The following is a 25,315-nucleotide window of genomic DNA, read 5'->3' on the forward strand; positions in this document are numbered from 1 at the left end:
CATGAAACAAACTCTGCATATAGACCTTGACAATCTAAAGCTCTCTTATTTGAAACAATCTTTCCTGAAGAGTCCCTCTTTTCCTGTTGAATGGGCTTGCAGTCAGAGAGCTGTGGTTTGTGTATAGCGAGAGCTCGGGCCCTTGTGTAATGTGGCCATTTGTTTATGTCAGATCTGATCTTGTGAGTCTTAAATCGAAACAGGGTGGAAAGAGTCATGCTGTGAGGATGTGCGCTGTGGGAGCATCTGAAGCAGGAACAGACTGTAGGTTTGGCACACAGCTTCGAAAACCCCTTCTAGGCTTTAAGCAATGATTTAAAAACAACCCAAAACACAGGAGGTGTGCAGATTACATCAAGAAAAAGAATTACAATAAAATAAATCGCACCAAACACAGGAGAGTATTGGCTTTCTTTTCCAGAATCTCTTTCCACTTCTTTTCTAAGGAATTATGCACTACACCTATGTGTAGGTATATAAAAGCAGCAGGTTGCTGTGAGCTCAGCTGTAGATGAAGCTCAACACCTGCTGTTAATCTCTGATAAACAGCTGCTCATTGCCACTGGAACTTCAATGGTATTTGTGCTGTCTGCCTTTAATTTATTCCTCAGTACTGTATATAAACACACACGGTGCAGCTGTCAGCTGCATACAGAAGAGCTGACAAAATGTATGTTTACATTAAGTCCAGGAAAAAAAAAAGCTAGTCTAAACAGTTGATTCAAACTAAGTACTGGTAGCACTTTATAAAAACTTCCATTAACGATTCATTAAAAATTGTACATTTAAACAAATATATAGTTATCTATAGTTATCTATATAGTATAAGTATTTACACTAATGTTCAAAAGTTTGGGGTCAAAATTTTTATTTAGCAAGGATGCATTCAATTTATCAAAAATCTCAGTAAAAACATTTATAATGTTACAAAAGACTACAAAAATCTTTTAAAAATATTTAAAAACATCAAAAAATCCTGACAAAAATGTATCACAATCCCCCCAAAATTATTAAGCTGTTTTCAGAACTGTTTTCAACATCGATAATAAGAAGAAAGGTTTTCTGAGCACCAAATCAGCATATTAGAATGATTTCTAAAAGATTGTATGACACTGAAGACTGGCGTAAGCACAGGAATAAGTTACTTTTTAAAATATATTGAAATAGATAAAACATAGTAGTAATATTTCACAATTTTACTGTATTTTTGATTATATAAATGCAGCCTTGGTGAGATTTTTTATTTATTTATTTATTTTTAAAGAAATTAATATTTTTATTCAGCAAGGATGCATTCAACTGATCAAAAATCTCAGTAAAAACATTTAAAATGTTACAAAAGGTTTTTATTTATTAAAAAAAATGAATTAAAATTTGATTTTGAAAACTTCAAAAATTAAAAACGTTATACTCCTGCCAAAAAATGTATCACAATCCCCCCCAAAATTATACTTCCACCTGTTTTTAACATTGATAATAAGAAGAAATGTAAATACAGGTACAAAAGCTGTCTCTGGGGCAGTAACTTTTCAAAAGACACTAATATTTACAAATTAGGTACAAATATGTACCTTTGAGCTACTATTATGCATTCTTTAGGGGTAAATAAGGTATAGCTTTTGAAAGGATCCTAGTGACAACTTTTATTTCTGACAATATAGGTTAACCAAGCACCAGTATTGATGTAATTTTCAAAGTGTTTTTGGTTCCTGGTTCCTCACCTTCCGGTCCATCATGCAGGTTTGCAACTGAGGTTGGTCCAGCAAGGGGTGATAACAGCTGTCGGGCTGCCAGACGACCTCTCTCCAATCACAAGTCCTGTTGTCTGAACAGCTCAGGCATGGGACGACCCAACGACCTGACAGAGACAGAAGACATTTTGTTACACTGTCTTTACAGTGCATTACACTAAATTTCCATGACAGCATCTACTCAGGTTACAGCGTCCACAGGTGATTCATAGTGGAGTGAATCTCTGTGAAGTTTTAAAGTCTTCAACAGCCGAATGTCAAAAGTTCAGCATAAATTGAAGAATCAGCTGGGAAACTCCAGCTAGACAAGATTACTTCATTGTGCCAGTTACAGACAGTCCCCCACATGGCATAATACACTATTTGTGCCATATACACATATTTTCCCATTAACTGTTCTCTAACACACACTGTGTAACTCCATCCTAAACAGTCAATTAAACTAGATCCCCGCTGACTTTGATGTACTACCCTGCTGAGGATGGCCTTTTTACTTTTATGGCACTGACTAAACCGTCCTCTGAACCCTAACCTGGTGGCTTTAAATCTAAAAGGCCTAGCAGATGAACACACACTCACAGAAGTGAAACTTTCAGAGGAACAACTCACTCAGAAAACCTGTATGAAGTGATTATATTCTGCCATAAAGTCAGCATGGAGGTCCTAACCTTGTAATTGAGCAATGATTCAACTCAGGCAATGAATCAGTGCATTATCACATTGTAAAAGCAGACACATAAATTACCAAACTCTGAGTTCACTAGCAAACCTTTCCCATCCTCTAGTGGAGCAGCTAATAAGCCGTGAATCTCATGCTAATATAGCCAAACACATGATGAACTACTTTGCAAAAGAAATATATGCTTTAAGGGCCAACATCATTTTTCTTACAGGAGAAAAAATGTGCGGAAAAAGTATCATCTGTCCACAAAACAGACATACAGAAAACTGAGCAGTTTGACTTACTGCCTTGCATGAAAAAAACAGGACTGTAAATCTTACAGCAAGTTTTAGATTCAAATTTCAGATGCTTCAAAAGCCCATGATCAAAACCTGGAATAAACCTACCAGGCTCATCTCCTGAGAGGCAAGGCCGAGGTGAGGCCTGGGCCTCTTCTGAAGATCTCATCCCTGGAACGGACTCCAAACCGCAGGGCTTATCTGGACTGACCACCAGGCCACAGTCCTGAGAAAAGAAAGAGAAACAGGTGAGCTTTGAGTTTGGAAAGACATTCTGAGACAGTCACACTCTTGAGTTAAAAATGTAAGCACTTAAAGGAGAAGTTCATTTCCAGAACAAAGATTTACAGATAATGTACTCACCCCATTGTCATCCGAGATGTTCATGTCTTTCTTTCTTCAGTCGTAAAGAAATTGTTTTTTGAGGAAAACATTTCAGCATTTTTCTCCAAATAGTGGACTTCAATGGTGCCCCGAGTTTGAACTTCCAAAATGCAGTTTAAATGCGGCTTCAAACGATCCCAAATGTGGTTGTAAACGATCCCAGCCGAGGAAGCATGGTCTTATCTAGCCAAACCATCAGTTATTTTCTTAAAAATAATACAATTTATATAATTTTTAATGTCAAACACTCGTCTTACTCTGCCTGGACTCATCCTACATCATTGTTTTACCTTTTTTGTTAAGGGTGTTTTATCTTCTTTGTATGTTCACTTTGCATAGACTGGGTCTGTACTTCTGCAGCGATGTAGGATGATTTTGAAATGACTTTTGAAGTTGAGGAAGAAAATACGATTGGAGTTTTTCGACATACCCTAACTGTCTTGAGCCAGAATACACAGAGTTCAGGGAGAGCAAGGCAAGATGAGCATTTAAGATTAAGAAGTATTTAAACTGTATTTTTTTAATGAAATAATCGATCGTTTCGCTAGATAAGACCCTTCCTCAGCTGGGATCGTTTACAACCGCATTTGGGATCGTTTGAAGCCGCATTTAAACTGCAGTTCGGAAGTTCAAACTCGGGGCACCATAGCAGTCCATTATATGGAGAAAAATGCTGAAATGTTTTCCTCAAAAAATATAATTTCTTTACAACTGAAGACAGAAAGACATAAACATCTTGGATGACAAGGGGGTTAGTACAATATCTGTAAATTTTTGTTCTGGAAGTGGACTTCTCCTTTAAGACATTAAAATTGCTTTTTGACAAATAGATTGAGTAGTTTCAACGTTTCACCAAAGCTTTTTTTTGCTTTCATGTGGCTGCGTACGCAAGGTTCCTCACAGACAAATTAAAGCAGGCGCGCCGCCCGACACCTGCCCTGCGGCCTTGCCCCTTGTTAGAGGTCAAGGGTCAAACAAACCCAACAGGCTAAATGACAACATCGAGGCTGCTCCGCTGACCCCCGAGGTCCCTCACGGGAGCCATCGGGTCTGGCTCCACTTCAGAAGAGCGGCTCTTCGTTGGCTCTTTCGTTTGCCCCCTTCCTTAGCACTTTGCACAGGGGCTTCTCGAAGCCACGTAACATTCCCCAAGCTCCCGCCGCTGTTCTCGACAAAGTGCCACAAGACAACTTAACAGGGATTTTCTTGTTCGTACCTGCACACAGTGTGTGCGTGCAAACACGAGCAGGCTTTTGATTCCGAGCGGGTCGGCATAAATCAGCAGCTTAGTCCGAGCCTGGCGGAAACCACCTAGCACCTTCAGCATCGGAGCCGGCGAAAAGTTAGCATCCCTCCGGAAAGGAAAACGCGTGTAATTAATTCACACAGAGGGCAAAGAAACATGAAAGAACAAGAACCTTCATTTTATCTCTCTCATCTGTCATTTTTCCATTCCCAGAAACAGAAAATGACGGAATAAAGACTTTCATCCAACAGGTACTCTCAGGTTCTCGCGGTGATGGTTTAGCAGGGGAGTCAGCGGATGAACTTGAGATCAGAGCTTGGCTTTCAGATGATAGAGTAAATCCTTCTGCTTCTATATCACCAGAGAATAATGAATCAGCAGCATCTGGTTAATGAGGATATCACAAAACCAGCATGAATGAGAAAACATGAGACTGGGGAATAGAAAAAAATGCTGAAATGGAACTTGACAGTATTTATTGATTCACTTAAGTTATTTAACATGTTCTGTAAATTTTTTACCATTTATGTTACAGGGATGATTTGCAATATTTATGTTACAGACATAAACAATACTTTAAATTTGAGGATGTAGCATTATTAATATTCTATACTATTTATGAAAGATTAAAACAGATTTTAAATGCTACAAGTAAATATAAATGTAACAAAATTCAAATGAACAGTATCAAAAACTTACCATAAACATACGATTTTAAGATATGCTGAAGATTAATTACACTTAAGAGTATTATTAAATTATTAATAGAGCATAGTTTTTTTTTAATATTGACATACATTCATTTCAAAGTTTGAAATAATTTATATTTTTTCATTTTTTGTTGTTTTTTTTTAAATCTCTTATGCTCACCAAAGCTGCATTTATTTGATTAAAAGTACAATAAAAACAGCAATAATGTGAAATATTACTGCTGTTCTATTTAAAAATATATATATTTTTAAATATATATATATATTAAATGTATTAAATATATACTTAAAATATAAAATATGCTTCTTATTAGCAATTGCAAACACCTTTTTTTCAGGATTCTTTGATGAACAGAAAATTCAAAACAACAGCATTTATTTGAAATAGAAATATTTTGAAACATTACAAATAACTTTCTTGCCATTTTTGATCAATTTTAATGTATCATTGCTGAACGTAAGTGTTAATTTCTTTAAAAATGTGACACTGAAGACTGGAGTAATGGCTGATTCAGCTTTGCATCAAAGGAATAAATTACATATTAAAATGCATTCAATTTCGATCAAACAATTATTTTAAATTGTATTAATATTTGACAATATTACTGTTTTTACTATATTTGTGATCAAATAAATGCAGCCTTGTTGAGAATAAGATTCTTTTTTAACAATATTAAAAATGACTTTTGACTGGTAAAATTTTGTTTGTACAGTATTGCAGAAATACAGTTTTTAAGACAGCTTAAACACTCTTTTTTAAAGAAGTGTTTTCACGCATTCACTGTATGTGTGCGTTTTTCAGAGCGTGTGTGAACATTTAAACTCTTAAAGCTTGTCTGAGCCACTCATGTTGATGTTGGTTACAGGTAATAGAATCTCAAAATTCTGATTTTTTCCTTAGAATTGCGAGAAACAAACATACAGTTGCAAAGTCAGAATCATGAGATATAAATTCGCAATTGTAAGAAAACGTTCTCTTTTTTTCCTCAGAATTGGACTTAACTTGCAATTGCTCACAATTTTAAAAGAAAAGAGAAAAATTGCAAGAACAAAGTCAGAATTGCTATGTATAGATTTGCAATTTCAAGAAAAAGTCAGAACTGTAAAAATTCTTTATGCAATTACATATTACAGAAATTCAGTGAGACCACTTAAACACTCTTTTTTAAAGACGGTGTGCGTTTTTCAGAGTGTGTGTGTGAACATTTAAGCTTTGAAAGCCCGCCGAGCCACTCGTGTTGGTTACAGGGATCAGAGACCAGCAGCAACGGCAGTGTAATCACCACTGATCAAAGTGAATAACCCGCGCTGCTAGAAAAGCCAGGATTACTGCCGTACATCAGACCTTGTTCTCGGCGACCACCACGGTCAAGTCTCTGCCCTCGTACCAGCTCTCACAAACCCCTTCAGATTCCACGAGAACCCTCTGCTTAGCTTTTATCTTTAAAAGTTTGTTTCGAGAGAGAGTCTTAAGCCCTCTGAGAGGAAGGACACATACTTAAGGGGGTTGTTTTAATAAGCCACCACTGGAGACAAAGCCCTCAGCTGTAGTGCAATGAAAGACATAAAAATTTACAAGCAGGAGATTAGCAGCTTTCTGTCAGGATCAAACATGTAAAACCATTCCAGCGGGATCAGGCGTTCCTCTATATGGGATGAAAGTAAAGCAAATGCTAGTTGAAATGAAACTTTGAGAAAAGTTGAGATAAAGGAAACATTCTTATGCGGACTGCTGATTATTTAAAATGTATTTCACCTTTTTGGCCATTTTATTCATTAGACAGCAGAAATAATGGAAGCCCATTTTTGACACTGAATAAAAAAGGCAACTGACACTTTTTCCAGACAATTCTGAAATTTTATTAGCAATTGCAAGTTTATGACAATTCTGACATTTTTTTCTCAGAATTGCAAGATATAAACTCACAATTACGAGTTTAAATAAAATTTGACTTTATAACTCGCAATTGTGGGTTTATCTCTTACACTTTGAGAAAAGAAGTCAGAAAAATGTGAGAAAGTGTCAGAATTGCGAAGTATAAACTCACATTTGTAAGATAATGTCACCATTACCCTTTGTATCTCAACTGCAAATGTATATCCCACAATTCTGACTTTATAACTTGCAATTGCTTGCAATTATAACTTGCAAAAAGTTTACATCTCTAAATTCTAAGAAAAATGTCAGAATTGTGAGATGCAAATTTGTAATTGTGAGAAAAAAGGTAAACAGCAATTCTGGCAATATCTTGCATTCTAGCAAATGCAAGATGTAAACTCAAACAAAACAAATCTCAGAATTGCATGATATAAATGTATAATTCTGACTTTTTTTTTTTTTTAGAATTGCAATATATACACTTGCAATTGTGAATTATTGAATTATTAAGAGATATAATAACACAATTATAAGAAAATAGTCTTTTTACTCTCAAAATTGGACTTTATAACTCGCAATAGCAGGTTTATATCTTAACTTTAAAAAAAGAAGGTATAAACTCACATTTGTGAGAAAAAAGTCAGAATTGCAAGATAAAGTCACCATTACCTTCATTTTATCGCAATTGCGAGTTTATATCATGCAGTTCTAAGAAAAAAGTCAGAATTGGGAAATGTACTGTGTCAGAATTGTAAAGTATAAATTTGCAATTGTGAGAAATAGTTAAAATTGCAAGGAATAAAGCTGCAATTTTATATCCCACAATTCTGACGTTATTACTTGTAATTGCAAGTTTATATCATGCATTTCTGAGAAAAAGTCATAATTGCGAGATGTATTGGTCTGAATTGCGAGGTAAATTCACAATTGCAAGAAAAACATCTGAATTGTGAGATAAAGTCAAAATAACCCTTTTTAATCGCAATTGTGAGTTTATATCCCACAATTCTGACTTTATAACTTGCAACTTTGAGTTTATAGGACTCAATTCCGAGGAAAAATGTCAGAATTGCAAGATGTAGTGTGGCAGAATTGCGAAATAAAAGCCTTTAAAAGCCTTCCTCTTTTGGCCTGAAACTAAGATAAAATAACCATGACATTCTGTCAAATGAAAACTTGATTTGACAGATGTTTTATTACAGGTCAGTGTGAGACGTCCAAGTGTCCAGCCAACAAAAAGACTGAAAAACTGGCAGATAAGCTGATGAATTTGTTGCATGCTTTCTTCAACACTAATCAATGCAAAAACGAAAGTGTAATTAAATTGGAAGCATTGTGAGAGTGCCATACAGATGTCCCATCTGGTCACTGAAATACAGCCTTTGTTATGAAAGGCTGAAGTGGCTTTACCGAGAGTGTTTAATGTAATCCTGTGGATTGTGGATTGTAATCCTATAGAACCGTCATGCTGTCAGCCAATCCCTCACACTATAAGACAGGCTATTGGGTTTCATTTCAATTAGGATGGTGAGAAATGGAAGCAGCATATGCTGCAGGCCTCAAAAAGCTTTATTCGAACGAATATAAAGGAGGTATTCTGACTGGATCCTTTAATCAGCTAAAAGAACAGAAAGAGAGGTTTTATTTAGTGTAACTTCAAAAGTGAATTCTAGCTTTTAGCAAGTGAAAGATCACAGAATATTCTGAAGGAATAAGTAAAGAGAAAGAAGATAACATATGGGAAAATAAAATAAAATAAAATAAAATAAAATAAAATAAGCCTTCCCAGAGACTGGGAATGACTACATATAAAATCAAGATAATTTTTTGAAAAAATGTTTCTCAAAAACTGTCTCAGGCTCTCCTCTTAAGTTGTATGTCTCCAAACATATTTAAATACATAAACATACACGAACATACACACATGGATGCAATCATCTGTAGCAGGTCCAAGCCAAACAGCTCTTTTTTTTTTTTGGAAAAAAGGTCAGGTTATCAGAAGAAGTGTTTTACTCCACATCTGGATTTTGTTTTCATATAGTAGATCTCTATTAGAGCTGTATGCAGAGCTACTACCATTTATAAACTAAATAGGCACTCACTTATGGATGCGAGATAAATCTGAGGCAATATAAAGAGACAGGAGGATCTCACTCAAATCCACAGAAAAAAAAGCCTGCTGATGTTCTTCTCTTTACATTCAATTCACAAAAATAGTGAATCTGAATGAATAGTGGCATAACACAATACTATGCACACTATTTTAGCAGTATGGCATACAGTATGTGCAGAATATGCACATTTTCTGCAAAGGTGCAAAACTTAATACATGCAAGCTTTAAAAAGTGCTATTTTAGCATTATTTTAGAATTATAGATATTATTACAACATTATAGATAGTATTAATAGTTAAGTAGTTTTATATTAATATTTTCTAACTTTCTTATTAAAATAAAATAATTTTTTTGTGGATGTAGTATTTTCTTATTAATATAAAATAAAATGAAATTAATAAAACTTTAATATTATCCTATTAATATTTCTATTTTCCACTGTAATTTTGGTGGAAGTTTTAGTACCTTTTTGTAGGTTTTGTCATTTTTAGAGAGAGTCTGTGTGCGTAAAACAATCAAACTATAATACAACACTAATCTTATTTACATTTTACATTTTTGTAACATTTTTACTATATTATAATATACAAGTTTTTTTTTTCAGCTTGTTTTAGTTATTTGAGTACGTCAAGTAATATATAAAACATTTATTTTATTTCAAGTAATGAAAATGTTTTTAATGAAATAATTTTAGTTTTAGTTAACTAAAATCACCGTTTAAAAAAAAAAAGAATTTATAATAAATAAATAAATATAAATTAAAAAAAATATATAATTATAATAAACGTATTAATTATATTTACATATAGTTATTTAGTATAGTCATTTATCAATTACTTTAACATAAGTAATTGTACGTAATTATATTTCATCAGCTTAAGTCATTTTTATATTTTTGGTCATTTTTCTGTATTATTATTATCATGATTACTATTATTATTATTATCTTTAAAATAATCAAACAATAATACAACACTATATATATATATATATATATATAATTTATTTTATTTCAAGTAATGAAAATGTTTTTTATAAATAAAAAAATAAATAGGGTGTAAATAAGCAATATGCTACATTCCATTCCACAAACCTCATAGTGGACTCTAGATCCACTGCCATTGTTAATAATGAATCTGTAGTCTGTATCTGATATGAGATCAGGGGTTTCCACTAATACAAACCACATGAGTACACACACAAACATGCTGAATATGTAATTACTGATATTTGCAATGGTCTTCAGAATACTTATTGGATATGCTGACTGTAAATGCTTTCCAGGCCAGGCTGAACTGTATGCCAGGCAGGGTTCAGAGGTTCATGACCTGTGATTGCATCAGCAGTCAGTGTCAGCATCTGTTCTGAGGGGGTCAGATCAAAGCTCTGGAGGTTTGGGGTTGATGTGTTTGAACACTGCCATCGCTGGCTCGTTTTTTTCTTTTTTACTGAAGTGGTGTTCGACAGCTGCGGTTCTGACAAATATGAGTCGTAATGGAAGATGACGGATGGAATCCGGTGTTAAGTCAAGCTTTATTAAAGGATCTGAGCAATCAAAATGTGCATCCATCATCTACAGAAGATACAACACGAGGATGCAATGAGAAGCCAGTCAAATTCTGTATCTGTTTATTTCCTTTCCATGTTAGTCATAACTGATGGAATGACACGCCTTGGAATTGGAGAGAAATTGAGTTGTTGTTTTTTTTTTTTTTTTTACATGTTTGTGTTATTACTATTTATTAAATATAATCAATCTATAATAATGAAACCTCAAAAATGAGAAAACATGCTATACATTGTATCTTTTTTTTATATACACAGCATATTTTCTTTTCACATTTTTGTCCAAAACATATAACATTTTCTAAAATATTTTTTTTATTTCGTAAAAATATTATTTTTACATTTATTATTAGTATATATGTTGCAACAACAACAACAGTTATATTTTTTTTTTATTAATTATATTTACATATTTATAATTATTTTATTCTCTTTTTATAAATTACTTTAACATAAGTAATTTTACTTAATTTTATTTCATAAGCTTAAGTAATTTTTTTGTAATTTTTAAAATTATTATTGTTATTATTATTATTATTAAAATTATCTTTAAAATGATTAAACTATAAAATATATCAAATTAAATCTCAACAAAGAGAAATTCTTATTTTCCTGTTTATTTTTTTTTTACATTTCATAACTTGTTTTAAAACATTTCAAAACATTTTACTTTATTTTAAAAAAATTATATTTATATAAATAATAATAATAATAGTTATATGGTTATATATTAATTATATTTACATTTATTGTTAGTTTTATGATTTTTTTATCAATTACTTTAACATAAGTAATTTTATTTAATTTTATTTCATCAGCTTAAGTAATTTTATTATTTGTTTGTAATTTGTCTATTATTATTATTATTATTATTATTATCTTTTAAAAAAATCTAAATATAACAAACAAAACCTCAAAAGTGAAAATCTTATTTTCTTTTTATATTTTTGTAACATTGTATACAACATTTTACTTCAGAAAATGTTTTATTTATATAAATGTTAATAATAATAATAATAATAATAATAATTGTATATTTTTTATTTATTTATTTTTCTCCATCATTTATTTTTATTAAATTTACATATTTATAGTTATTTTTATACATTTGTATCAGCTTAAGTAATTGTATTTTTTGTATGTTTTCTATTATTACTATCTTTAAAACATTTTTATATAAAATTATTAATTATTTTATTGTTATTATTACAACTATTATTATAGTTACTATAGTTACTATAGTTTTATATATATGTATATATATATATACATATATATATATATATATATATATATATACACACACACACACACACACACACACATACACACTTTTAATCATGAAAATAAGTAATTTTACTTCATTTTATTTCATTGGCTTAAGTAATTTTATTAATTATTTAAATAAGCTGAGTTACAACACAGTATATAATAAGAAAATAGTAATGGCATAATTGTCTCTATTACAACTGTCCCAGTCTGGCCTATTTATAAGTTTGCTGTCTCTATTCTCTTCTGTTTCTCTCTTACTTTCTTTTCCTCTTTCTCAGGCGAACTGTGGCATCAGATAAGCATTTACTAATTACAGTGAGGAAATGAGCAGAAGTCAATGCTGTCAGTCTCATCTTTTCAGAACGCACACACTAACCTCCTCTGTAATATGACACAGCCCTGTACCACCTGCAACACACACTCATGACCCTCGTTCCCACTCCACACACACACACACACAGGGGCATGGAATAAAGTCAAACGCACACAGCTTGGCTATAATCAAGAGATCTTTCTGTCCTGTTAAGAGTAGAGGCAGTTGGACAGAGACGCGCATGCACAGCTGCTCTTACTTCACCGATCTGTCTCTCGGTAGGAGAGCTGAAGAACGAAAACAGGCCTGAGTTGTTCAGGAACGTAAGTGTGAGATTTAACGGCGGGAAATTTCCAGTCATTGAAGACAAATTGGACTAAGGTCAAAAATGCTGCATCTTTACTGTGGCCAGAACGAATCACTGCCAAAGCAGATCTTTCTTTTACTGACTGGGGTAAAAAAAAAAGTCTGTAATAGCTGGAAAGAGCTGTTAGCGTTCTCATTCATCTCAATAGCAAGATTTTCTAGGCATGCATCATGTGCGTGTATATATGTAGAAATAAGTTTACAATATACAAAAAAATATATATATATATATATGCACATATACACTACTGCAGTTTGAGTCAGTAAGATTTTTCAAAGTTTCTTATGCTCACACCACTCTGCCTTTATTTATTTGATTATTATTACTTCAATTTAAAATTACTGTGACTGATATTATTAATTTAAAAAATACTGACCCCAAACTTTAAAAAGACAACAAAATAAAATAAAATAAAATAAAATAAAATAAAATAAAATAAAATAAAATAAAATAAAATAAAATAAAATAAATACTGACCAGAAACTTCAGGGTGTATTAAAAAAACAAATAAAACAAAACAAAATAAAATAAAATAAAAAAAAAAAAAATAAATAAATAAAAAAAATAAAAAATAAAAAACGCAATAAAAACTGACCCCAAACTTCTAGGTGTATAAACATACATTAAAAAGCAATGTGTGTGTATATACATATATACTAAAAAGTGAAATGAAATGAAATAATTACCATAAACTTCTGGGTGTATTAAAAAAAAATGGAAAAAAGCCAAAATAAAATAAAATAAAATACTGACCCAAAATTTCTGGGTATATAAAATGCTGAACCAAACCTAAATTAAAAAAAATATCTAAAAAAGCCAAAAAATGAAATGAAATGCTGACCCCAAACTTTTGGGTGTGTTTTAAAAAAAAATTTAACTTCCGGGAGAATTTTTTTTTTTAAAAGAAAAAGGTTCTTAAAAATAAAATTAAATTAAATGAATGAAATGCTGACCCCAAACTTCTGGGTCTATGAAAAAATCTAAAAAAGGATAAAGAAGGAAAAAACAAACAAACAAAAAAAATGTAATAAATAATAAGTATACATATATAATATATATATATATTATAAGGTCCATACTGTATAATCCATGAAAGAGCACACAAACTGACTCAAGCATAGGAAATAGTGGACCGCCAGAGGTTTTGTTATTGTGAAATAATTAAGCCGTTGGACCACAAAAGCCCAAGGCAGAGCAGGACGCAGTCAGCCTCTGAGTGAGACTGGCAAACAGCATTTAGCTGGATTTATCCTTTAACAGGGACTGACTAAGGATAGAATGGATACATTTACTCAATTCTCTACTACAAGTGAGCTGATTAGGTACAAAGCAAAAAGTGGGCTGTGGCCAGACCACAGAACTGCTCAATGAAACCCAGCAGTCAGGTCCAAACTTTACCACATGGGTTCGCATTTCTTAAAACAGGATTAGTGGGGAATGTTTCTCGGGCCCTAAACCAGTTTCCCCATCTTGCCTGTTTCTGGTACCAAACTCGTACTGCAAACCAACAGATACTTAAAGGGACAGTTCACCCAAAATGAAAACTGTGTCATCATCAACTGACTTTCAAGTTTCTTTTCTCTGCTGAACACAAAAGAGATATTTTGAACCAAACTGTTTTGGTCCCCATTGACTTCCATAGTATTTTTTTTCATACTATTGAAATGTCAATGGGGATCAGCTACTATTCATTTACGCACATTCTTCAAAATATCTTTTTATGTGCAACAGAAAAACACTTAAACATGCGCAATAAAAAAGAGGCAAACAGACAATGCTGGCAATGCAAGTTAAAAAAAAAAAAAAAAAAAAAAAAGTAGAGTCTCCTTGACTCGGTGATCACAAACCAGATGTAAAATCACCAAACAGAGAGGAGGCTTGTTCTCTGATTATTCCTGGCCTAAAATCCTCACACAGAAGTAAGGAGTAACCACACATCATAACATCTGCTCTGACCCAGACGCTGCTGTAAGAGGTTAATCCCTGATCTGACAGACTTCAAAAGCAGAGCTCCCAATCACGCGCGCATATGGGCCACTACGTAATCTCTTAGATTCCAGCCCGGATCCTGATGGACCAAAGCAAGGCCCCAAGACCCAGTGTGAGTGATTGAGATGCAGAGAGAGTAAAAAAAACAAGAGATTTTAGTGTGCGAGAGGGAAAGAGAGAGATGAATAGCGTGGGTGGGAGGGTTCAGGAGGTTTCACATGTCTCTCTCCATATATATCCACCTCCATCAGTCATCCCAATCAAAACCTTCTGTCCTCACCTGACTGAAACTCGAGTCAAAAAATGCAGAAGGAAAACCGAAGGATGAAGGATTAGCAAAATAAGATACAGCAAGTTTGTTCTAAAAGTACAGGATAGCAAGTGTTTGCAAACCACTTTACTTTCATGAAACAATTTTAAAAAAATAAATAAAATAAAATAACAACATAATATAATAGCATACTATAATAGTTTGGTTTCTACAGGATTTTGTTACCATTTTATATCTAATCATTCTCAAAATAAAATAAAATACAAAATGTTAATATAAAATAACTATATAATGTAATAGAATAGAATAGAATAGAATAGCCCATAGCTGGTTTGATGTTTCTGGAGGATTATGCAAGTATTTGAAAAAAAAAAAAAATAAAAATAAAAATAAAATAAAATAAAATAAAATAAAATAAAATAAAATAAAATAAAATAAAATAAAATAAAATAAAATAAAATTACAATAAAATAATGAATACATGAATACACCTTTATAAATGAAGCAGAGATTGAGAATTATTAGATATAATATGGTAACAATGGTAACAATCTGCTTTTTAAAAAAAAATTAAAATGAAAAACTGACGTTACATTGTTAAACTGGATATTAAATAAAAAGCTAAAATTAATACTAAATAATTAATACAAAATAAATGTAAAATAAATCTAAAATAAATAAAACAAAAACAAATTAATGGAATATGAAATGATATGAAATTAAAAAAAATCTGTGCAAAAGAACATCAAATATAATAAAATGTTTTATTTGTTTTTTTTTGTTGTTGTTGTTGTTGTTGTTTTGACAAATTAGGTCATTTTTGCTCTTTAAAACATTAGCAGCCATAGTGTTAGACAAAATATTTCTTACAGTTATTTTTACTACAATACAACAAGCACAGTTATTAATATAATTAATGTAAATCTTGGTTAATTTTACAGTAACTGGCAGACACCATCGCTAGCATTGTAAGTTTTTATAAGTGAGACGTTATCTCTTGAATTTAGTTGCATATGACCAACAGCTGCGTGTGTCCCTCGGACAGTAACAACGACAACCTATTTCCTTAATCAAATTTGCAGGAAAACAGCTGTATCTTATTAAGATTGTGTGAATGTGGCACGCTGTGTCAAACTGGCATTTCCCTTAGCGGGTGCTAACTCTGTCCAGCACTAATAAGGCCAATGAAGTCTGTCATTGTAGTCATTCACTCTCTGAGGTAAGCTGGCGAGCTCCAGATGTGCGTGAAAGACTGCGGGTAGCAAGCCGATGGCTCTCTGATGAGCAAACGTAGGCAGCTTTCTCTACAAAATAGGATTGAGGCTCCCGGTGGAGGATTCTCCAAATTGGTACACTTCAAAGCGGGATTAAGAGCTTCCGACAAAGTGAGGAAATGAGCACTGTTACTCTCTATTGCCATACCGACTAGCAAAGTAAGCAGAATAAGCATAGTTTCTTTGGGTTTTAAAGTGAGGTGGACTCGGTCACGTAAGCAGGTGAACTTACGGTCAGACAGAATCGGTGAGAAACAAATTGGACAAGTACAGCAATACTAGAACAAGCACATCACAGAGGAGCCGAGGAAATCATCCATGCCTCATTAACTGTTCCTTGAGTCTCTTTACAGCTGGTATTAAGATCAGTTTCGGGTGATCCGTTTATAAGTGGACAGCGCTAAATAAAGGTTTAAAATCAGTCCAAAATGTTTTGTGAGCCAATCACTCAAACTTCAGTGGAAGTAGTTGAAATCATGTTACTACACTGTGTTCATAATGTAGCATTTGTAAAACCTGGGTTTTTCGGCAAGTATTTATAAATACAATTAAAAAATGAAAAATAAAAATAAATACAATATGTTATAAATATTAAAAATAAATGTTTAAAAATGTAATTTTTATAATATAATATAATATAATATAATATAATAGTCCATAGCTAGTCTGGTGTTTCTGCAGGATTCTGCAAGTATTTAAAAAAAAAAATAAAATAAAATAAAATAAAATAAAATAAAATAAAATAAACAGCTTTTAACTGCTCACCTTTTCTACACTGTGTTTGTAAAACCTGGGTTTTTCTGCAAGTAATTAAAAATAAAATAAAATAAAATAAAATAAAATAAAATAAAATAAAATAAAATAAAATAAAATAAAATAACTAAAAAAATACAAAATGTTCTAAATATTCAAAAATATAATATATAAATATAATTTATAATACATTTATAATATATATATATATATATATATATATATATATATATATATATATAATACAATAATAGCCCACAGCTAATTTGGTGTTTCTGCAGGATTCTGCAAGTATTTAAAAATAAATATTTTAAATATTATAAAAATGTTATTTATAATATAAATAATATAATATAATAAAATAATAGCACACAGCTAGTTTGGTGTTTCTGCAGGATTCTGCAAGTATTTGAAAAATAAAATAAATGATAAAATAAATGATAAAATAAAATAAAATAAAATAAAATAAACAGATTTTACATCAATACACCTTTATAACTGAAGTAGAGTTTAAGAAAGATTAGATATAAAATGGTAACAAAATCTGCTTTTGAAAAAAAAAAAAAAATGAAAAAGTAACGCATTACATTCTTAAACATAATATTAAATGAAAAAAGTCCTTAAAACTAAATACAAAATAAATGTGAAATAAATATTAAATAAATAAAATGAAAACACAATGAATGGAATATGAAGTAATAATATGCAATAAAAATGCTTAAAAATGCAAAGGTAAATCAAATAAAAATAAAATTACTCTTTTTTGTTTTTACTTTACTTTAAATCAGGTCAAAGTTTAGCCCTTGAAAACATTAACAGCCATAATTTTAGACAAAATAATTCATATAGTATGAACTATTATAATGTAGCATTTACATAAACCTGGGTTTTAAACTTTTAAAATAAGCATTTGCATGCTTATGATTTTTACTTGCTGGGTTATTAAAAAACAAAAAACAAAACAAAAATGCAACAAAAAGCTACAACTAATTCCGTATTATTTGAGGATTCTATCAGTATTTTGGCAAAACAACAAAGCAAAGTAAAACAAAAACAAAAAAACAACAAAACAAAACAAAAACAGCTAAGCCACAGCTTCTCTGGAATCACTGCAGGATTCTGCAAGTATTTAAACAAAAAGTACAAAAAAAAAACTCTCTCTCTCTCTCTCTTTCTCTCGCACACACACACACACCAAGTTCAGATGTACAGCAAATTGAAAACATGAACATTACAAACAGACTAACCACTAGGCCACGACTCTGTGGGACTCTAACTGGGTTCATTAGAATAGTGCTATCTTCATAATTGTCTTCAGTGTGTTTGTTTTCACTACAAGATGAAAGCAGGAACAGACATAGATATACAGAGGAGGAACACACATGTATGTGAGTCGATACATCCATACGACCCTTTGTGGGTGGGAGTAATAACTGTTTGCATACCTGCCATCCTGCCTGTGTCGTCTTCAACTAATTAAAAATCAAATTGCCCCAACAATCAGGCAACATTCTGCATTAGCCTGACAATACAGTGGCCAGAGACACTTGAGAGGACTTCAAAGCCCAGCAGGGTGAATGGAGCTTGTGTTTGGTAGGGGGTGCTGGTGGTCCTCAACCCCCCTGCCCAGTTTACAGACATCCAGCTCTGACCATCATGGTACTCTCGCTGACCCATTGAGGTGGAGGGGGAAGAGATGAGAGAAAAACATGAAAAGAGAACAGATGATAGAGCACTTGGTAGGGGAAAAGAGTCCAGGTGGTTTTTAGGGAGTCAGTTAAATGGACTGAAGCAACACGTTCACATTCTAAAAATTTAGTTCACATGCTAAAAATTTCTTAAAGCTTGTACACAAGATATTATGGAAGCCCGATTCTGCCATGGAATAAAACATTTTTATCTCACAATTCTGACTTCTGACCACTTCTGCAGGATATAAACACGCATTTCTGAATTGTTTTTCTCGTAATTCTGATTTTTTTCTTAGAATTGTGAGATATAAACTCGCAATTGCGAGTTATAAAATCCATTTCCAAGGGGAAAAAGATAATAACTCGTTATAAAGTTAGAATTGCAATTCTGAGAATAAAAAGTCTGAATTAAACTTGCAATTCTAACTTTATTTATCAGAATGTATATCTGTGTTTTTTTCTCACAATTTTGAATTCACCTTCCGCAATTCTGACTTTTTTCTTGTAATTGCAAGATATAAACTCACAATTCTGACATTTTTTTTCCCTCAAAATTGTGCTATAAAGTCAGGATTGTTATAAAGTCAGATATGAAAGTTTATATATTGCAATTCTCACTGAACTCACAATTTTATGTTATAAAGTTTAGATATTTAAATCTCGTAATCCTGAGTTTTTTCTTGCAATTTCGAGTTTATATCACAATTCTGAAAAAAAAATCTGAATTGTGAGATAAAAAGTCACAATTACCTTTTTCAATTTTTAATTCAGTGGTTACAATGGGCTTCCATAAGATATAGAGAGTCTGTCAATAGATAATAAAATCATTTTAAATCTAATTTTTAAATCAAATCAAATTTCAAACCTAAGAATACTGAAAACAAAAATGTATCATGGTTTCCACCAAAATATTAAGTAGCACAACTCATGTGAATGTTAAATGTTTTTAACATAATAATAATACATTTTTCTTGAGCATCAAACCAGCATATTAAAATAATTTCTGAAGGATCATGTGACACTGAAGACTGGAGTAATGATGCTGAAAAGTCACAGGAATAAATTACATTTTAAAATATATTAAAATAGAAAACAGTTATTTTAAATTGTAATAATATTTCACTTTTTTACTGTATTTTGAATCATAAAAATGCAATGCAAATAAATGCAAGTTTGGCAAGCATAAGAGACATATTTCAAACATTAAAAAAAAATCTTACCGACACCAAACTTTTGAACTGTAATGTATATTAATATTATACACATTTTTACACAATTTATTCATTTCAACATCTTATACTAAAGAGAGAGATTTGAAGTTCATGATTCAAACCCAAATCATACCTATGTTAAAAGCGTAAAATATCATAATTAAACATATTAACGCTACAGCCTTAGCGAAAACTGAAAAATGCAAACAAGTTTCTACTGGTTTTCTCTTCATCCTGAGGTTGTGGTCAGACTGAAAATAAAAACATTCATCAGATTGTCCAACCCATGCCAGTTTCCCTACAGCAATAATCCCAACAGAATCCTAACAGACCATTACATCCTTTAGCACTTCATTGGTTTTATAAGCCATACAGCGCTGAAAAGGTCACACATTTTAGAAAGACCTCATCTGTAAATTTACAGTGCCAGCGTGACACAGAATATGTCCCTTCTCCTAATTACGGACTAAATAAATCCAGAAGACTCCATACACACACCAATGTGCCAAACGCACTGCGGTGTACTTCTCAGCTGGAGAGGGCTTTAGGAACCAGGGGTCAGCTGACTAATGACAACACCAGATGAAAGGCCTCAACAGCCACAGAAAAAACAAGAGACAGACCAACTCGCTTTAACTGTTTCAGAATGAAGTAACAATGCACCACACCAGAACAGATGAGGTTTATATTTCAAGGTCTAGATCTTTAGAAGCTTTCAAAAATGGATGCACAATATTTTTTCTTCTGGTCCAATCACATATGCTAATCTAATTGCTTGGACATCAGAGAGTTCAAAAAGTGGCGATTGTTTGTCCCCGCAGTGCTTTTGATGGCTGGTGACGGTTCTAATGGCAAACAGAGAGTGTGTTGAGAAGGAGGGCAGATGGTAGATGTGGATGTCGACATGCTGTAGCTTCAAAAGAATTCCTCTGCGCTGCCACCTTGCCTCCTCTGTCCCTTCTACGCTAATGTTTTCCACAGTAACCCGCCTTAGGCAACCAGCGAGAGGTTCTGAGCATCAGAATATGGATGTCTTGATGCCGTGTCAAGTCAAAATGAGACCCATGCGTTCGGTTTCATTGCAGTCCGTCCAGCGATTTAAACGGTTGTGTGAACTGCTCCTTAGAAGTCAAGAAGGATTGTGGTGCAAAAAGATGCGCGTAAACAGTTGGAAAGAATTAAAGTATCTTGCATTGTTTTCCCTCAAGACCACCCTATGTGTTTTGAGTTAGGAATACAAAAATGGAAAACGAAAGTGTGTACTTGAGATTGCGCTACGATTGAGTTTCGGGAAAGTTCCTTAAATAAAATATGTACATATAAATCAACCCAACAGACGGCGACAAGCCAATCTCCTCCGTTATGTCTGAATGTCACCTCAAGGCTTGAAAAACACCCATCATGTGCAGGGAAAAAAGCTCCAGATCTCTAAAACCACACTGTGGCTTCTGCTGAGAAAAAACGCTTCCTACTTCGAATCTATTCCATCACAAGCCATATGTCAACACAGAGCTGAGAAGAGACAGGGAAACTGGCGTTCTTTGAAAGTCAGAAACATCATTTACAAATGATTCAAAATATGTTCTTTTGTGTCTAAAAGAAGAAAACAGATCGATAAAGTGCGTAATTGACATTTTTTGTGCGCAATTTGTGCCTTAAAGGGATAGTTCACCCAAAAATGAACTCTGTCATTAATATCCTCATGTCCTTCCAAACCCATAAGACCTTCATTCATCTTCAGAATACAAATTAAGATATTTCTGACCCCGACAGCAACAAAACGACCATGTTCAAGGCTCAGAAAGGTAGTAAGGACATCGTTAAAATAGTCCATGAGACATCGGTGGTTTAACCGTAATGTTATGAAGCTACGAGAATACTTTGTGCACAAAGAAAACAAAAATGACAACTTAATTCAACAATTTCTTCTCTTTGATGCATATGGGCAATTTTACAGAATTGGTCCAAGTTTAGAGTTGGAAATGTGTCTTTTTCCAAAAAAATTTCCAAAAAAGTATGCAAATTGTATAATATCCAAGGTACATATTTCTAGTAATTGTGCAGTTAATTCTCATATTGTATCTTCAGAAAGTTTTGGAATATTGGTCCTCTTCCCAAATTTGTCACTATCGAAACACAGTAATAATAATTTCATTAGATGGGTTATTTTGACATATTAAGATCGTGATTACATCAACAATGTAAATATATTTTTTTGCTATTTTATTAACATTTTTTCAAAATCAATAATTACATTTTTAACAATACTTCAAGTGTAATTTATGACATTTTTTTGTATTTTTAATCCAAATTTTCTTTGTAAAACATAAAAAGTTGATCATACTGATTTTAAAGTTAAGGATTCATTAGTTTGAATATACATTGAGTCATAACATCTTAGTTGATAATTCAGCATACTTTATTTTTGACAAAACATCCCATGTTTTGGTAGTGACAGTAATGCTTTGGTTGTGAATACATCACCGAATTTTAACTTGAAAACTAAAACACTATTAAAACATACTAAAATACAAAAAAAAAAAAAAAAAAAACATAACTGTGCTCATTTCCAACCAAATATGAGGATTATGGGTTCCCTTTTGTCACTACTGAAACAATGATGACATGTTTCGGTCGTGACTATTTTGTTTACTTTTAAACTTATGATACAGCACATGGTTAGCTGGCACAATTCTGTACACATATAAAAACTACATTTTATGGAATAACACAAAAATATAATGTGTTGCAAACATAAGCTTTCCAGCTGGATGTTTTCAAAACAGTAGACAATTCATCAAGCTTAGTGGAAGTCCTGTGTGTATTAATAAAACGCACATGGTGCTGAAAGTAGTGAAATATCCTTTGACACATACAGATTGGACACATCTTTCAGTCACTCGTCAACAAAAGTTTGCTTTCTGACTATATCCATGTGACTGCTATTCAGCAAATACTGATGCTGCTCATGGTTTTCAGATCGTGTCCCTGATGCATGGAGAAAACGATTATGGGTTCCCTTTTGTCACTACTGAAACAATGATGACATGTTTCGGTCGTGACTATTTTGCTTATTTTTATAATCAGCACATGGTTAGCTGGCACAGTTCTGTACACATATAAAAACTAAATTTTATGGAATAACACCTAAAAAACCAAGATGTCACTACCGAAACTCCACCAAATGTTTCAGTAGTAACAATTTTAGATACTTTTGAACCTATGCTAATCAGCACATGGTTAGCTAGCACAGTGGTACACATATAAAAATGAACTTTTATGGAATAACACCTAAAAAAACAAAGATGTTACTACCGAAACTCCAACAAATGTTTCGGTAGTGACAATTTGAATACTTAATTGCTTTTCAAATGTGTTTTTTGGTTGTGGGAAAGCAGTTGACACCAATTCTGTAGAATGGCCCATAAACACACATAAAGCTGACAAAACAGCTTCAAGTCAACCTTAAATAAGTGAATGAATGAAAAATACAATGTGTTGCAAACATAAGCTTTCCAGCTGGATGTTTTCAAAACAGTGGACAATTCATCAAGCTTAGTGGAAGTCCTGTGTGTATTAATGAAATGCACATGGTGCTGAAAGTAGTGAATTATCCTTTGACACATACAGATTGGACACATCTTTCAGTCACTCGTCAACAAAAGTTTGCTTTCTGACTATATCCATGTGACTGCTATTCAGCAAATACTGATGCTGCTTATGGTTTTCGGATCGTGTCCCTGATGCATGGAGAAAAGAGTTATGAATGTGTTTGCTTCGCTGTAAATAAGGCATCAGACAACCTTTTGATTGGTCTTTGAAGGGAAACGTGATAAAATGCGCAATTTCCAGCCCATTCATGTCTCTAGGGATCAAGGCATAAATGAAGGAATGTTGTATGTAAGAAAGGATCGGTTCTCAATCTCAATTCTCACACACATTAAAGACCGAAGACCAAAATGGGACACAGAGGACACGAGTTGGTTCGGCTGATAACTTAACTATTCCACACATGCAATCAAAATCTCTAGCTGTTTATGCCTGACGTTAATATTTGTCTTGTAAAGTCTCTAGTGTTCACAGAAAAGTTCTGAACAATTGAGAACACATGAAGTAATCCGTTTCATTTCCTATGTTCGTTTTAGAAAAATACAGCTAGCGAATGGGATTAACTTATTAGGAATACTCACAGCCTAACACTTGGAAGGTTTCTTGAAGTTCTGAATCTTTATAGAAAACACTCCAGTAACTCTCACACCTAACTTATTTATGATACTTGAGACAGCAAGTGGTTGATGGTCTCTGAAGCTCCAACCAAACATGGCTCCCTGGGGAAGATGCTGTCATCAACACATCATAACTGGAGATACACAGCCATAAAACACTTTCATTATGAACTGGTGTGAGCTAGAAGTCACGAACACTGTCACTAGCTCATTTCCTTTCGCCATTCTGTTGCATCACTTTGATCCAGTTAAGCATAAAATACAATGTAACGATTAGAAGGCAGTGAAAAAATTGGAATAAACTTAAAAGGCCCATCCGCACCAAGAATGGTAACTATAGATCATTATAACAATAACTATGTGTTATGGCTATACGAATGCTGTCACTGGAGCAGTACGTTTTCAAAAGGTACTTTGTGCCTAATGGGTCCATATTGGTATCTTAAAGAGACATATGTGACCCTGGACCACAAAACCAGTCATAAGGGTCAATTTTTCAAAATTGATATTTATACGTCATCTGAAAGCTGAATAAATAAGCTTTCCAATGATTTATAGTTTGATAGGACAAAAGGACAATATTTGGTCGAGATACAATATATATATATATAAACAAATGTATCTGTCAGATTATAGGAATAAAACTGTAAAGTTTGGTGAATGTAAGTACTACTAAAGTGGAGATTTTTGGCTCAGAGCAGGAGAAAAATCTTGTTTTGAGAAAAAGGCCTTTAAAGATGTGAGTTGTAATTGAAATCTACAGACTCAAAAAGAAAAAACTTTTGGTATAAAAGTATAAATGAAACACTTATTTTGGATGATTTCTTTCCACTAGTCTGAAAAAAAAAAAAAAACTCCATTAAAAGCCAAAACCGCCAAAAACTCAAAACTGACAAATGAATATAAATAGAAGCTATTAAATAATTTCTCAAATTCAGACAAATATATGCACACACAACATGAGTCAACACTGTGTGGTAGAAGCCTGCTGTGATCCACTATAATTGTGAGTCTACGATCAGCGCTATCAGCTTGCACTGAAACTTGAACATCCACGAGAATGAAAGTGCCAGAATTACTACGTTTTGAATGGAGTGAATCCAAGATAGAAGTCGGAATCTTCAAATTGATCGTTTCTTGATTCACAACCAGTTCTAAAGACTGTACTGCATTAAAAATTAAATGAAAAAGATAAGATTCACACCTCCTCTTGTGGCCTATAAGAATCTCCAGCTCCAGGAATGTAACAAACTTCATAAGCAGGCAGACAAATTCCTTTTAGACAGATGTGTGTTAGTGTTTAGGAGAGGAGCTGCTGTGTGTGTGTGTGTGTTTGTA

The 25,315-nt window shown here is 32.7% G+C and overlaps 1 protein-coding gene across 1 annotated transcript in view; it reads right to left on the reverse strand.

Moving 5' to 3' along the window:
• Nucleotides 1–25,315, reverse strand: part of cped1 (cadherin-like and PC-esterase domain containing 1) — a 70,199-nt gene that overhangs the window by 7,697 nt on the left and 37,187 nt on the right. The window contains exons 15-16 of the mRNA XM_051107581.1: nt 2,820–2,937; nt 1,722–1,858 (exon numbers count right to left, since the gene is read on the reverse strand). Coding sequence (XP_050963538.1) covers nt 1,722–1,858; nt 2,820–2,937 — 255 coding nt within the window. The remainder of the gene's footprint in view (nt 1–1,721; nt 1,859–2,819; nt 2,938–25,315) is intronic.

This window comes from Labeo rohita, chromosome 4 (assembly GCF_022985175.1).
Source record: "Labeo rohita strain BAU-BD-2019 chromosome 4, IGBB_LRoh.1.0, whole genome shotgun sequence".
In the NCBI taxonomy this organism is placed as follows: domain Eukaryota; kingdom Metazoa; phylum Chordata; class Actinopteri; order Cypriniformes; family Cyprinidae; genus Labeo; species Labeo rohita.